A 15,914-nucleotide genomic window follows, 5' to 3' on the forward strand; every position below is an offset into this window, starting at 1 on the left:
TCTCTCTCCCCCTCTCTGTCTCGCCTAGAGTACACTTAGGTGTGTGTCCTGAGTGTCAGCAGAAAGCGAGCAGTCTGACACAGGCAGTATACGCACACACTTATGAAAGCACCAAGACTTCATAAAAAGAAGCAGTTCCCCATTCCTCTTTCCTGGATCCTGATGGATGCCTGACAGAAAAGCGCGCAGACTGTTTGGTTTAACTCTGTGAGAAATTATTGATTTACCTTTTCTAAAACAAGAAACGTCGATACTCTATTTCTCTCCCTCACACACTCTCACACACACAGTGGCACAAGGTTCGTGCCACTGTAAACCGACTGCGCCAAAGCAGGACTTCAAGCAGTGTACCAACATTTGACCAACATTAGTGTTGCATTCCCACATTCATAACAGTAGAAAGAAAGAGTTAACAAATCTGACTGATCGACTGTTTGGGGGGGGAAGCAAAAAGAGAGGAGGTATTGGAGACTGTACTGCAAATCACATCCGCCTGTAGGAAAGCTTCACATCCTTTCTAATCTCTCATGTATCCAACTGTGTTATGTAGTTAATGCAGTCAAAGGATCATGTGTGCTGCCATCTGTATTTAATGTAGTATGCCTGCACTTCTGTCTATTCTTTCCCTTTCTGATTCATTTCTATTTCATTTCCTCCGTGAACTAAAGAAGGCAGTCGCTCGGAAGATGCTTCACCATGGTGATGGCTCCTCTGAGGACAATTCATATGAAAAGATGCATTTCTGTGGTGCTGCTGCTCTTTGAAAATTGATTTCTTGGCAAATTGAAAGCAGCAGTTGAGGATGCAAAAGCAATGTTCTTTTTAGTCCTGTTTTATACATGTTATGTCTTCGCAATAACAAACAAGAGGCCCATCCACACAATTCCTTTCACATTTTTATGAAAAAAACAATCAAAAAGGTTAAAGACACACGTCACCAGAATCCTCCATCACTTCTGATTTCTCTGCTGTTACCACAGAATTATTACAATGCATCTCATTCATCATACTTAGCATTTTAACAGATTCTCTGACCTTTAAGCCCCATTGGAGCCCTGCTTATAAACACTTTATAGGTGACAGTGACATCAATTTATGTAAGTGGCTCCAGATGAGACAAAGCCTTTAGGTAGTCTGACAAGGATGGCTATTTTGCTATATTTGTTTCTGATTATGTAGGAACAATCTGCATATTTATCAACCCATTTATCGTGCCAAAGATTTGAAAGAGAGAATAAAGGAGAGGAAAAAAAAAACAAAAGATAGAGGGAAAGCGAGAACACGACATATTGGTGTGACACGCTATACCTTCACTGGTAATTGGTTTCCACCTCTACTAAGGTGCCTGGCAACGATCATACAGTCCAGCCAGTTCAGATGAAAAGAGGAATGAAGCTCTAATTACAGTTCAAACCTACAAAGTGGCATTACACAGAAGGGGCTTTTCCAGGAAAATGAATGGTCACCCAAAATAAAGTGCTGAGCTGAAATCATCTTTAATGACTGATGACCACTTTCTGGAACTAACTCAATGCAAAAAACAAATCTTGCCAAATCTAAGAATAACCTTTAGCTATTTTTGGCACCGTTTAGCTTGAAATAATAAATTGGAAAACAACCAAGCATCAGAGCAACATTCAGCTTTAATTTCTACATTCTGTAGCTGGAGATAATCCTTTCACAAATCCTAGAATTTGTAATGTGTTTTGATTGTCTCTTTCATGGGTCCCACAGCAGTCTTTCGCCTGAGCAAAAAGGAGCACAGAGAGCAAATTTTCATCAGGTTTTCCCACATCTTACAGCCAGCAAAGGGCCTGCCCGTGGATCTGCAGGTCATTAGACAGAAAACAAGTTACACCCTCACATAATGAATACAAACCCTCATTATTATCTGGGAGTTCAGGCACTATTAAATCAGCGCCTCTCTTCAGGCTCACTGCCAAGAGAATGGGATGGGGCCAGCTATTACTTTGTAGTCTTCTTTCACATTTCAATGTTTTGGACAAGTTGGAGTGAAATGAAGAGGATGATCAAGAGACAGAGACAATGACTTAACATGGATCGGATGTTTGTGTTTTAATTAGACAAAGAGCCTTTTGCAGAGCGTGTCAAAGAAACAGTTATTCTGATGTATAATTCATCAGTGTTGGGAAAAACAAGTTGTGGCTATAAACCTAGCGTGTTTTCTGTCATTGGTTAAACAATTTAGTGATTATTTCAGCTGAGAGTGAGCTAATATATATAAATACAGTTGTTCAATTCAAATATCCTCTGCCTTGCTGCACAGTTTCCCCCATAGTGATGGTGTTTCTTAGCCATGTTGCCCTTGTTGCCCACTGTGCTAGGATCTGCTTTGGACTTATCAATTTGACATTTGCCTGAGTAAGGCCATCTGATCATTACCGCACAGCGTGGCCTGCTGTTGGTCGCATGTAGTTAGCATTCCGGTCCAAACCTGAGTAATTAACAACCTGGCTTTATTTAATTTTGAATATTCATTTTATTTTTCCAATCAACACCTAACAGAAACCCTCGGGTATTATAGGATACAATGACGTTTCTTTGTTTTGTTTTTTACACTGAATTAAATACTTTCCTCCTGACCATCATTCACCATTACAAGGCCCTGGCAAACATCTCTGCTGACAGTGATGTACTGGGAAAAAAGCCAAAATATTTAGCCTAACTTCGTCCCAAGGACTAAAAGATAAAAGCCTCACAGGGTGGATTACTTCACATGATGTTATTTCTCGACTTCAAATGCTTCCCCACTGTAACTGCTGAAAGGAGACAGTCTTCTTTCCGCTGAATTAGACGTGGATCCTGGGAGAAAGTTCAGAGGAAAATCCAGCACTAGTTCACGGTATTTGCACTGCCAACCTGCCAGCTGGGTCTCCAGTGACATGGTTGGATTTGACAGCCTGAAACTGTAGTGACGTGGGTTCAGGCAGCTGAGAACGTGCTATCACAACAAGGAGCACATCATATCACCATGGTTACTCTGTTTAATAAGGTCAGAATTATGACGCTGGCTGTTAGCGTCTTAAAAAAAAAAAAAATAGCGGAGGGTTTTTAATCAGCAATCATTGTGCAAATCTAGTTTTCAACAAATGGATTGCAGTTTAGTCATTCACATAACAGGCCAATGATTTCTTAAATTATGTATTTATATCTTACAAGAATATTGCCAGTGAATTCTTAAAAACATGAGCAATAAAGAAGATACTGAAGCATGCTATGGTGAGAGTACTTCATTTGAGATCATCTTACTAATTTAAGAAATCATTGGCCTATTATGTGAATTTTGCAGCTAAGGTTATGAGAAAACAAATCTTGACTCATTTAATCTCATTTAAAAGGGGAAATTAATACTTAACACTTTATTTAAAAAACAGTTTCGATGTATGGTGTTCAAAAAAACAAAATACGAAAAAATATTTTAATGACAGTGATCACTTTTTTCTTTTTGTTTATTGTTTTCTTAAAGAAAGTGCACAGAAAACAGCATGAAAAGCATGAAACCTCAGGTGTAATTAAACTTACACTGTCATAGCATGAAAAGCATTTGTTGATGTTAAGAGTTAGAGTCTATATTAAAATTAAAAGCATCCAAATAAATTTATGCTCTCTGCCACAGTAACTTTCTAGATTTTCCCAGTATGTTTGCAACGAAGGACGTAAAGTCTACTGGGACAAAAGAGTTGAAATACAAAATGGTTTTTTTACTCTTACAAGTTGGCACAATATTGACTGTACATAAACAGGCTTACTGAACCCAGTCTTCTTTAATTTAGACATCTTTTCCAGAGTAATCCCTTACTAAAGAAGATTATGCCACAACCAAAATTCAAAAGGTACAAAAAAAAGAAAAAAGGAAGAAAAAAAAATCCAACGTTGAACTGCGATACAACGGATCAGGCAGGCTTAAATAACGAGTTAAAGAGCATTGTACTCCACGCACTTTGATGGATCAGTAGGGAAGTGTTTCTGGCAGATGGTCATTAGCCTCTTTAGTCCCTGTAGAGAAAGGGAAAAAAAATCAATCAAGAAAATTAAAGTTTGAGTGAAAAGCGTTTAAAAACGGAGACTTCAGGCTACAAGAAGACAAGAGTAAGGTTATATCATTATTACTGGGCATGCCAAGGAGCTCATTTCCTAAATTGCCTAGAAATATTGTTTTCCCTTTTAAACACTCAGGTGCCAAATAAACAATGTAAGCCTTAAAAAATATGAATATAACCTAGAATATTAAGTTTTTACAGAGTTTTTGGGGATGCACAACTATAACGAAAATGATAACATATTGTTAAAAATCTGTTTCTATTCAATTTTATTTACACAGTGCCAAATCACAACAACAGTTGCCTCAAGGAGCTTTATATTGTAAGGTAAGGACCCTACTTAAGGGTAAGTTTAAGTAGGGTCTTTACAATAATGTTACAATAATGTTTTCCTCATGGGGCAGAATTCTAATGCCAATTTGTTAATAACCACCAAATAATGTAAACACACTGCATAATTGCAAGGAGCATGTTCATAACGTCTACGAATACACACTGTCTTAAACATGCAGTGGTAATTCGATTGTACTAACTCTTATACACTTAAATGCGGGACGCTGTCCTGAAAACAAACGCCAACCTAATAATGATTTTAAAAGTCGCCTGAAGGACAGGAGTAAATTTTGTTTTCCATAGAAATATGTTTTGGTCACAGTTTTTTGGTTTACATAAAAACACCACCGAAATCAAGAGGACACACATGACTGCGTGTAAAACCATATGAACATTTTAAAAATCTTTTAAAACAATCTTTAAAAACTTTTAAAAATGTTTCAAGTTGTAATCTTTAAAGTCTAAGGTGTTTTCCCACCAGTACTATTTGGTTTGCTTGAATCAAATTATGATTCGCTTTCTCACTGGGTGTGGTTCATTTGTGCAGATGTGAACACAACGATTGGACTCGGTTACAAAAAAAATATACCTGACCTAATTACAAGGCGTACAGTGCAAGTTTGAGCTAAATGCTTTTGCCGTAACCAGGTACGCTTTGTATTCTGGAATGTGGCATAGCACCATACATGGCCAGAGTGCATTAACTATAGCAACTAGCTGTAAAATCAACCACAGGCCAACTACTCCAGAACGCAGCACCTTCTTCCTGTACTTTTGTTGCCCATGCCCCAGACGCAGCTAAAATCAAACCGTATGAAAAAATTCATCAACTGAATCAGATCAGACAAAACAAATTATAGATGTGAAAACACTCTGAAGCCTTGATTATATTTCCATATCTTTGAGCCTGCATGGGTCAGGGTAATGTCAATTTCCAAAGCGCTGACTCGTCAGTGAGGAATTTACATTTACAATATACTGCACCAATTACACACGCTGCACATGCACCCCAGGTGGAGGACTTCAAAAAGTAAAATAGGAATAACTACTCAGCCGTGATATCTAAAGCTGTTCGTGTCTGTCTCAGCAACAGGTTAGCATAAAAACACAAGTGTGTATAACTCTGGGTCTAACCTGAATGTATTTTCTCTGCGTCTCGTCATTAAGAACGTGGGCCACGTGCTTGGAGAAGATCTTTTCTCGTCCTGTACGGGCGTGGATTCCCACCATAGTCACACCAATTGGCCAAGGGGCATTACCAATGGCCATCTGTAGATATGCATCATTTGCCTAAAAGACATTTAGGAAAGTTTATAATGGATGCAAAAATAACAACAGGGGCTACATGATATTATCATACCTTGACGTATTCTCTCTCCAACATGAACTTTATGATGTCTGTGATTGACTCTTTGATGTCAGCTTGTAAATTCTGTAAAAGATAATGATGAAAAGTAAATCCACACATGAAAGAACCATGCACCATAGTTTGTTTTGCTCCAGCCACAAAAATTACCTTCTTCCTGAGCTTCCTGAAGAGAGGCTTGAGGTAAGACTCGGTCTGCGAGTGTGTCGCACTGGCCAGCTTGCCCTGAACGCTGCGCTTCACGTGGTCCTCTCGGCTGTTCAGATCTTTGGCCCAAACGCCAAGAAGAAACTAGAGTCCAACAACAGGAAAACGTTTCCAAGAAATGCAGTGGTAACTAACACTAGACAAATGTCCATTATTTGACCCATTTGAAAAAGAACAAATAAAAGAAATAAATATAATAAAAATAACTCATAATGAATTCTCCTTTTGATAATGGTGCAAAAGGTTAAACTTTTTAAACTATGTAAACATATGAACAGCAGCAGGTATAGTAGTATATAATTTTTTAATTACTATTAATATTTACCCAAGAGCTCCCTGTAAACTAGGGGTGTCAAAAGTAAGGCCCAGGGGCCAGAATTGGCCCCAAAAAAGACACCAATTAGCCCCACTGGAAAGCTTCGGAAATTGCGGAGGGTGTAGATTTATGGAATTTTAACTTTAGTTTTACAACTTTTCCTATTTATATAGACCTCCCCTAGAGTTAAGTAATAGATACATAGTGAAATGAGAGAAAAGCTCCTGTTTTTCACCATCTAAAAAACCAAAACATTTTGTGTAAATTAATAAAAACTTTAGATCAAAAGGTCAAGCATGAAATTCTTACCCTCAAAAATTTAGCAATAACATCCTGGTCTCCATCATCGTCACCTGTTCCAAGAGTTTTTCCAAGAGCCTAGGGGGATATTTTCATTATTAACACAAAAACACCACCCACAAACATAAAATGATTGAAAACAAAACAAACTGTGTCCGAAAATTTATCTGACAAAAAGAGAAGCTATTTAATAACTGGAGATTCATTCTTTTTTCTTGGACATTGTACTGTACCTCAAGTTCTTCTATTGTGGTGTTTTCTTCGTGCACTTTTAGGTCATGCTGTGTGTCCAATTCTCCTGACTCTGTTCCTCCAACAATCTCATTCAGGTACTGCTGGTCAATCTTGTCCATGGCGGCTTTCAGATCATTCCTCAAGCCCTTGGCACAGTTAAAACAGCAAATATTATGAGTGTCAATCAGCATTCTGACACTAAAATAAATTCAATCTCTCCTAAATACAATCAAGAACATTTAAAGTGGCATGCAATTTTCCAGAGTAGATGGAATGAATGTGAATTTCAACTGCATGTTTTTTCCAAAATCCAGTTAACACTCAATCCTACCTTGTTTACTTCTGGGGCCAGAATCTCAATTTTCCGGAGCCTCTGGAAGGCATCATAATCGGACTCGCCAAACAATCGGATCGGTTCCCCTCGTTCTCTAAGTCGTCGAATAACCTACACAAAAACAGTGATGCAAATGAAATATTTATTCACTTGGTGGTAAGAAAATGAAATGTTATGATATTTAAAGGAAAATGAATGAAAAGAAAGTGTTGATGTTTTATACTGACTCACCTCCTGTCGTGAAAGTGTCATTGGGAGCTTCTCTTCTGTGAGCTCCAGTTCCAAGACTGGATTAGTTGAAGTGGATGGCTCATCTTCCTCTTTCTTCTCAATCTTATGGACAATATTGAGGGAACAGAAATACACCAGCATTACTGGAAGAACATGAAGGCAATTTGGAGGATCTCAATTTAATCTAATGTTTCTTGGCAAAATGACAAATAAAACTACTACAAAAGAAATGAGGGGGGAAAAGCATCTGCAATGTCTTCATGAGCTGAGACCTCATGACCAAAGAGACAAAAAGGCATCAACAAAATAAACAGAACTGCAAACATTCACACCACTCCCTTACCGGCAACTCTTCAAGAAAGACAAGTAACACAATAAGTTACCAAAAAAGAAAGCATATAACAAACACTACACCAACATGATAACTTTAGCGGCTGTAACATCTTATGTGTGATTTAGGCTTCTGCGGGAAATTTAAATCCTAACTTACAACGCAACCGAAAACCCTTGTTAACCCTAGCCGTTGTGGGCTGTGTTGACCTGCTGTGTAGTTACATCAGATTACATGCAAGGTTACAGCATAGGGTTAAAAAGTGTTTTTGGTTACAACGTAAGTAACAAGGTAGATTTCCCACAGAAGTCTAAATCACCCATCAGGCCTAAACACAGGAAAAAGATACTCTGTATTCTTTGCACAACAAAACTCAAAATATACCCAAATCATGCTTTAAAAGGCACATGCATGCCAGCACTCTTAGATTGTGGTTTAAAAAGCACAATCTAAAAGAACCAGCAAATGGTGACAAAAAGCCTTCTCAGTAAACAACAGCTCTTTCGCTTTAAATAAAACATAGTACGCTGCCCGTGTACAAAGAGAATGGCTTAATGAGCCAGGTTTTTAAGCTTTGCACAAAGTATAACATAAATACAATCTGCCACTGAGCAGCTGTTAAAATGTCACGGTAAACATGTTGCACACCATAATTTGCTTAAATATTAAAAGCTTATGTCACAAATTAACTGCAAAAATAAGAAGCAGAGCTTGATAACAAAAACACTTTTTCATTTCAGTACATTATCCCATGCTGAAATCAACACCGTGGCAGTGTCCCACTTTTGCTTTGAAGCTTCCTTTCCGTGTTCCTTTGCTTTCTGACAAGTGGCTGTAATACATAACTAGCCTGGCATAAGGCAAAGCTGTGATAATGACTGTGGCACATATAAATATTTCATTTATATGACATTTAAACTATGTTGATAATTTGGAAATGACACAGTTTAGCATCCACAGAATGCAGGTGAGTTTAAATCAAGCTTTCAAATGCTTTCATCTTATTGATAAAATTTTAAAATCACCTTGAAAAGTCTAAATCTATCCAGCAGAAGTGAGCTGGTGAATATTTCCATTTGTGTAAAGCTGATATCCAGTTATTATACAATAAGTTACTACTAGGTGAGTCCAGGCATCCTGTACCAAAATATCCAGTGCTCGTGTGGTTATTTGTAACAACCAGAAAATGTGCCCTCCGCTATATCTTTTAGGTTTTCATCCCAACAGATTTCAGTAAGAACTTCCAGAAAGGATGCCTAGGAAGCATGAGCGTTTAGGACACAGTGTGTTTTATCCTTTTATCATGCATCCTGTTGGCTACTTTCACTGTGCAATGCCATACCTGGCTCTCAGGAGTCTCTCTCTGAACCTACAGATGCAGGCAGCAGAGGCAAATTGGGGGAAAACACCACAGTAAACACAAATACAGACACTGTTGTACACCTGAGTATCAACACCTGTCCTTATCTTTTTGCTGGCAGAAGGTTTACTCGTTATTTTTGTGTCACACTAACCAAGCCAGACAGTGAATTAAATAAGTCTGAGTGTCTCAGGAAAATCGAGAGAGTGAGAAGCAGAGTGATGTTGACATGAACCTTGTATCCGCATCTTCTGAAGTAATCGTCTCTTTCCTTCTGTGAGAGCTCAGCTCTTTTAAAGAATTTTTTTGAGTCCTGGAAAGAAAAAGAAGCAGGTACTTATGTTTGCATCAAAAAAAATTAAATGTTAGGATAAGTTTAAACGGTATAATTACCATAATTTCTGCTTAAATCGTGATACTATAAAGTTAATGTTCTGTTACGTAGCAGCAATTACAATTTGTAAACTACAGCTCTGTGTTTAGCTTAATCCTAAAGTTAGCTTTATATTCTACTGCAGATGGAGTTCAGTACTTTATAGATAAAGCTATCGATATGGATGAAAAACGATCATTCTAAAAATACTTAACTAGCCTGGTTAAACGACGTGTTAGCAACGTAGCCAAGCTAACAATAACAAGCAACTTCGTCGGATACTTACGTCAACAAGATTCTTTTCTTCAAGGAGTTTCCTCTTTCTTTCGATCTCAGCTTTAAGTATATCCATCTGAAAGGTTTATTTTAACAAAAAAACAGCACATTAAGGTTAGTCTGCGTTAGTCTGAAACGCGCTTGCCTAAACCGGAAGGTAACATGAAGCTTTTTAGAATTTTCAAAATAGTTGTTTCAAAATAAAAGCATTAGAACACAATGTAATCTGTGTCAAATGAATCTGTTTTTCAGTGAATTTAAGAGGACACCAAAATAATAAGGTCAAATAGACAGTAAAAAAGAGATACTCCTTTATGTATTCTTTTCTGGATATGTATGCACAGTATTTAGCCAAATATTGGGATAACCCAACAATTAAACCACAACTATGAACACCATGTTCTGCTGTGAGGACAATGACGGGGCCCAGTGCATTGCTCCAAGCCTGCAAACCTCTAAACTCACCACTATGATCCCATTGTGTCAAGCATCAAAATGGACCGAAACAGGTTCAATCCAAACAGGGAAATTTAGAAAATGGGTCGACACTTGTTTGTTTTACGTATCTGACAATAATGCGCTATACTCCAAGAAGGGAAGATGAAAAATCCTGACTTAACTTTTTGAAATCCTCCAAAATCTTTTGTATTTTGGTGATAAAGGAAATTATAGCGAAAGAGACTAAATGGCCTTCACTTGTGATAAGTGACTCAATATTACTTCCTATATTTTCTGCTGATGACTTTAGAATTATACAGTTGTTATGAGTGGAGGAGGAAGCATGATCCCTTTAATGAACAAAAATAGATTTACAAAGATATCGACCACAGTAAACACCAAACATCTGGTAACTGAGTTGTTTCTCCTTTCAGTCAAACGACGTTTGGCTTTTGGCTCCTTTTTTCATCTACAGTAGCCTGTAAAATAAGTCCTTTTAAAAAAAAATCTCTAAAGTTTGTTTTTCTGTTTCAGTGCTGTTTGTGTTAATACCGGTCCACAGTTTGGACACCACTAGCAAATGTCTGACTCGACCTTTCAGTTGAGAACATACCATCAGGTGGCGCAAAGGGATATGTGACGATTTTTTAATATTAAATTCATTAATTTATTTACATGACGGAAGCCAAGAAGCTGCATCATGCTGGCAAAGGGAATGGACTGTAGAATACAACTGAACGGGCCACTTTGAGCTTAACACTGCGAATATTTGCGAAGAGATAGGAGAATCTGTAGCGCAAGCAGGAAATAAATTTAACTGATTAATAAGGCAGACGGACAGTGATTCCGCTGAGTGTAACCTAGTCAGTGATTTCGTCCTCCCGAAGAGCGAATATTTTTTCCACTGCACGACTTACTGGATATTCCACCTGAAGATGGAGTTTGGAGAAAGGAAGAGGAGAAGGAAGTCGCAGAGCTTTAAACTGGTCACGGATGGAGGTAAGCTGCTGAATGAATGCAAGACCTTGCAAGACGCGCGTCTGTGTCTGGGTGTTTGTCTGGCGCTGTGCGCCAGCAGAGACGACTCTGTAAACAAAAGCGATAGCCACGACAATGCCCAGTCTGTGCCTCGGTTTTAACCAGCAGCTAACTATAGGGATTCACATCTTGCATGTAAAAGAAAATAAAAGAAACATCCTAGACATCAGTCTTAACGCGGCTCATTCCGGTTAGATTTTTAAGACTGAATTAAGTAAGCAAATTGAATAAAATGTGAAAATATGTTGCGCACTCTGAGCTCGTAACAAGGAGCTTCAACTGTGCACTTTTTGCTTAAGCTGTAAGGAACACACCACCTCTCTTGACTACACTACTTCATATCACCTACAGGTGGTGGTTTTTGCATGGGATGGGGTGGGGGTGAGGTGGAGGGTTCTGCTTTGGTAGGCATCACAGCTCATTAGCCCGCACAAGCTTCAACCTTACAAGGCAAAAGGCCGCAATATCATCCTGTGACATCTGTCACCAAGGTTTTGTTGCGTTTCTTTACAGCTGTGCTTCATAACGAAACTATTCAGTTTTTTTTCTTTGCAGATTTAGAGCCTTCATATGTGATTAACTCCAGCTCCAAAGATGCCAATGGGGAGCCAAAGGATGGTGCTATGCCTGATGGTATGTGCCATTCAGAGAATGAATTTTGATTATATATCATACAAAATATCAGTAATTACATGAGCACCATTCTCTCTTAATGTAGCTTGGCTGGAGGATGAGGGCATGGAGATCAAAAGGCAAATCACAGGAATGATGAGGCTTCTGAGCGATAAGACCAGCAGAATATACCAGCGTGCTGGTACAGAGCAGGATAGCTTAACAAAGGAGCCCCAGGAAAAGCCTCTGAACTGGATAAATCAGCCTGAACTTTTATCTCTGGTGTCAGAGGACCACCAGAGCAACAGCTGGAACTCTGCAGAGGATCCAGGGCCTTCACCTTCATCCATATCCATCCCAGTCCCAAACAGCCCAGGCTGCGGCCAGTACAGCACACGCTCCAGAGCCCTCAGGATTCTCAACAGCACAAAGGGTTTAATCAAAGTGAATGAAACTAATGGTAGGATATCGGTGCATGTTTGAAAGGAGAAAACTACTAAACAAATTTTAAGTTATTTGAAGAATAGTGAATTTCATTAAATATTGAGTGATGAACACCAGCAATGGCTTACACCTTTGTTGTTACATTAAAGCATGTTTGCACTTGTGTGCATATGTTAGAGTGAACAAGCGCTAATAAATGCATCCCTCATTTCCCCGCAGATGTAGTTCCTCCTACTGTGCCAGAAACCCCCTGCTGTATGTGTAACTGTAAGGGCACCTTGCAGGCTATTCTGCAGGAACTACGTGGCATGAGGAGGTTGATGCAGAATCAAAAAGGTTAGTAAATGAACACCAATACACACTCTAAAATAAAGAGATAAACACAATATAATGTTTTTCTGCCTTTTAATAGCATCTTTAGAAAAGCAGGAAAGGGCAGCATCGCCGTCTCAACCTCGCCTAGGTGCAGGACCCAGTCCTCGCCACAGGCCTCGAAAGAGGAGACCAATCTATAGGATGGCTCCGCTATCTGTGTTTAGCACCAGAAGAGCTGGTCTTGCTCCTCTGGATGCATCACTGCTAAAAGCTGCACCTGTGGAATCTGTAAAGAAGCGAGAATGTGAGAAACAAGACTCATCTACAACCAACAATCATCCCATCTCCTCTGACATTCCTGTGCCACCACCTCAGACCAACCCAGTGACGGTCAACAACACATCTCCTCTCCTGAACCAACTACGGGAATCACAAGCATTAGAGGTAATCTTTACCTTAGTGTGGATGTACGTATGCAGCAACGTGTGCTTACCAAGCCTCATTTGCACGCTCAATTTGATTCAGGTGCACTGCACCTGTCTTATGAATTTGAACGTGTATGTGTATTTGCATGTAAAAATAATTTGCAGCCTAAACGTTGCTTCTTTTGTGAAGCTCCATATCTAAAAAAAAGTTTAAGTACCTTGATTTTTCCTTGTTTTTTGCCTAATGAGACATAAACCTTTGTGCAAACATCCTTGCGGTTTATTTTACAGCACATCTATGATTTGAGCTAATGCTAGAAATGAAGATAACGTCTTCTCGCTTTTTCTTTCTAAAAACTCATATTTCAACTGGTGACATTTATTTAATGCTTTACAATTAACACTCTGTGTTGCTTGACTCCTTCACAGTCTGAGGTGCGTCTTGCAGAGGATTATGACGTGTTTATTTCTAAGGCCCAGCTAGACTCCATTCTGGTCAACTATACACGCTCAGGCAGCCTGCTGTTCCGGAAACTGGTGCACGTCTATGATTTTTAAAAGCGTTTTCTCTGTCGTTCTGATTATATTATAATCGTGTGAAATGTGAACAAAGAACAAAAATGCTGCTTGGTCAAGAGCTCTGCTGTGTGTTTAGGTGTGTGCCTTCTTTGATGACGCCACGCTGGCTAACTCCTTGCCAAATGGCAAAAGGAAGAGAGGGCTAAATGATAACCGTAAGGGCTTGGACCAGAACATTGTGGGTGCCATTAAAGGTAAGGCAGAGAAAGAAAAACTAAAGTGTAACTACATTTCTGAACAAACGTTAATGTAACTATGGTGTGTGTCCAGTTTTTACAGAGAAATACTGCACTGAACACAAAATAGAGAAGTTGCCTGGGCCACGAGACTGGGTTCAGATCCTTCAAGATCAGATCAAACTTGCAAGGAGGAGGCTGAAAAGAGGTTCTGCTGCTAAATCATTTAAACCATTTTAATATTTTTCCTTGATTAAGGTGGTAGAGGAAGCCCATTCCTTTTACAATACTTGTAAGGCAGCTCGTTTCAAGGCTAAAGAAAAGGCCGTCTGTCAATCTATGTTGTCTTTGGCTCTTCAGATGCCGTAGAAGCAGAAGACATCTCAAATGGACCATCCACAAGTATTAAACTCGTTATTATGATTTTTACACTTATGGGTGTCTGCCACACGTGGGCACACACACAGACCCATACATTAATTCAGTTGTCTGTTTTGACCATTTTCTGGTTACTGGTTCCCTTCATGTCAGCCCTCCATCTTACAAAATCTTTCCATCAGCCCCCCTCTGAGTACACAATGGCTTTACCTCTCCCCACATCATTGTCACAGCACACACACACACACACACACACACACACACACACACACACACACACACACACACACACACACACACACAAGCTGGTGTTGCCAGCTCTCTCATTGGCTCATCGGTCTTTGTCATGCTGTCACAGTGACTTTTGACATTTTCATGCAGCTTTCCAAAATGTCAGCTAATTATCCTCACACCATGCCGCATATCCACTCTTTCACCTCTATATTTCACCCTCATTGTCACAATAGCATTTTATTTTGTTGCCATGTTCATTCATTAAGATATCTTTTTGGTGATAATATATATATCATTTTGACAATATTTTCTTCCTTCTTTTAAAGGCTGTGATAATAAACAGGCTGCAAGTGAAGAGAGGATAGCAGCGAACACAACTGGTTAATCCAATGGCTGCCACGATGGCCTTACAGTAGAGTCTTGTCTTCATTATTTCTCTGAATTGGTGCATTTTGCCACTATTTGCAGCTGTTAACTGCTATGTGCTATGAATGTAAAGAGACATAAAATAGGACCAAACAAGAATCCCAATGTAGCATTTGTGTTCCAAAAGGCTTTTCATTGGGGCCCCATTTAAATGCTGAGATTTGGAATTTTGTGAAAATAAACACTGAACTATATAGCGGTTAGGTAATAAAATCGGTCACTTACTGTTTACATAAAAGACAACAGCCTTAAAAGCTAACTTGTTTTATTTCCATGCAATGAAATAAAGATCAAACATCTCAAATGAGACTAAGTACTATAACACTATTGCGTTCATTTATTTAGCAAAAACTAAACTTCACGGGAAGCTGTTCATTGTGAATTGTGCCTTTCAAGTAACTTTAGTGGGTTTAATGTGCAGTGCAGCATCCACCTTATATCCAGACATTACATCCAAATGCAAACATCTTGTAAACATGGTCCGATGTATTTCTTTTTGGGGCAAATTTTAATTCATTAAAAAAATTTGCAAATTAACAATAGGTTTGCAGTCTACATTTGGTGAAAATATAAAAATATATCGCACACTATAAATGTTTTTTTTTTCTTTATTAGATTTTTAGGCTATGCATACCACTGCAGTTGGTGTCAATATTGTGATGACATTATGTATTTTCCTTTCATTTTTGCTAACTGTACATATATTTAAAAAATAAGGTTGATCCCACCATTAAATCTACTTTATTCAAAGTTGCTGTTCGTGTGTTTTTTTTTATATTGTGTAAAGTATAATTAACAAAACAAAGCACTCAAATATGTTAAAAGAAAAGTTTCAAATTTAGGCTAATTGTTATCAAAACACAAGCTAAAAATGATAAAATAAAAGTTATTTTATCTTTTATTAGGGTAACTTCGAGCCAGGCAATGTTGTGTTGCTGTAGTCGCACTTGGAGGGAAACAGTAAATTAAAGGTACACTCCATTGTTGAGATTTTGTTGCCAGACTTCACAGCTCATTAAAGGGGATGTTGAAGCCGCCAGTGTGCAGAAGGAGGACCCTTTGAGATCTGGTTAGTTTCCTTCTTGCATTCTAATTCACGCATTTTTATAAAGGTGAGCAGAGGTTGG

General features: G+C 38.6%; 2 protein-coding genes across 3 annotated transcripts; one reads left to right on the plus strand and one right to left on the minus strand.

The window, feature by feature from the left end:
- Positions 1 to 3,498: 3,498 nt before the first annotated feature.
- prpf18 (PRP18 pre-mRNA processing factor 18 homolog (yeast)) lies at positions 3,499 to 9,878 on the minus strand. 2 transcript variants are annotated; one of them, XM_085357334.1, is made up of 11 exons: positions 9,733 to 9,878; positions 9,309 to 9,386; positions 9,056 to 9,082; positions 7,383 to 7,484; positions 7,149 to 7,262; positions 6,817 to 6,963; positions 6,593 to 6,661; positions 5,911 to 6,051; positions 5,755 to 5,826; positions 5,529 to 5,684; positions 3,499 to 4,017 (listed from the first exon to the last, which is right to left on the minus strand). In XM_085357334.1, exons 1-11 carry the CDS (start codon positions 9,796 to 9,798, stop codon positions 3,937 to 3,939), a joined length of 1,053 nt encoding a protein of 350 aa, XP_085213460.1. In that variant the 5' UTR covers positions 9,799 to 9,878; the 3' UTR covers positions 3,499 to 3,936. The 2 variants fall into 2 exon arrangements, with proteins under 2 accessions (XP_085213460.1, XP_085213461.1); XM_085357335.1 differs by lacking the exon at positions 9,056 to 9,082.
- A 1,217-nt stretch (positions 9,879 to 11,095) lies between these two features.
- Positions 11,096 to 14,746, plus strand: bend7 (BEN domain containing 7). The gene is made up of 10 exons (XM_085357336.1): positions 11,096 to 11,159; positions 11,754 to 11,831; positions 11,917 to 12,270; positions 12,474 to 12,590; positions 12,667 to 13,013; positions 13,424 to 13,531; positions 13,650 to 13,767; positions 13,844 to 13,957; positions 14,110 to 14,151; positions 14,688 to 14,746. Exons 1-10 carry the CDS (start codon positions 11,096 to 11,098, stop codon positions 14,744 to 14,746), a joined length of 1,401 nt encoding a protein of 466 aa, XP_085213462.1.
- Positions 14,747 to 15,914: the final 1,168 nt, after the last annotated feature.

This window comes from Diplotaxodon limnothrissa, linkage group LG7 (assembly GCF_057381915.1).
Source record: "Diplotaxodon limnothrissa isolate DT_005_m linkage group LG7, D_limnothrissa_male_GT1.1, whole genome shotgun sequence".
NCBI classification, from domain to species: domain Eukaryota; kingdom Metazoa; phylum Chordata; class Actinopteri; order Cichliformes; family Cichlidae; genus Diplotaxodon; species Diplotaxodon limnothrissa.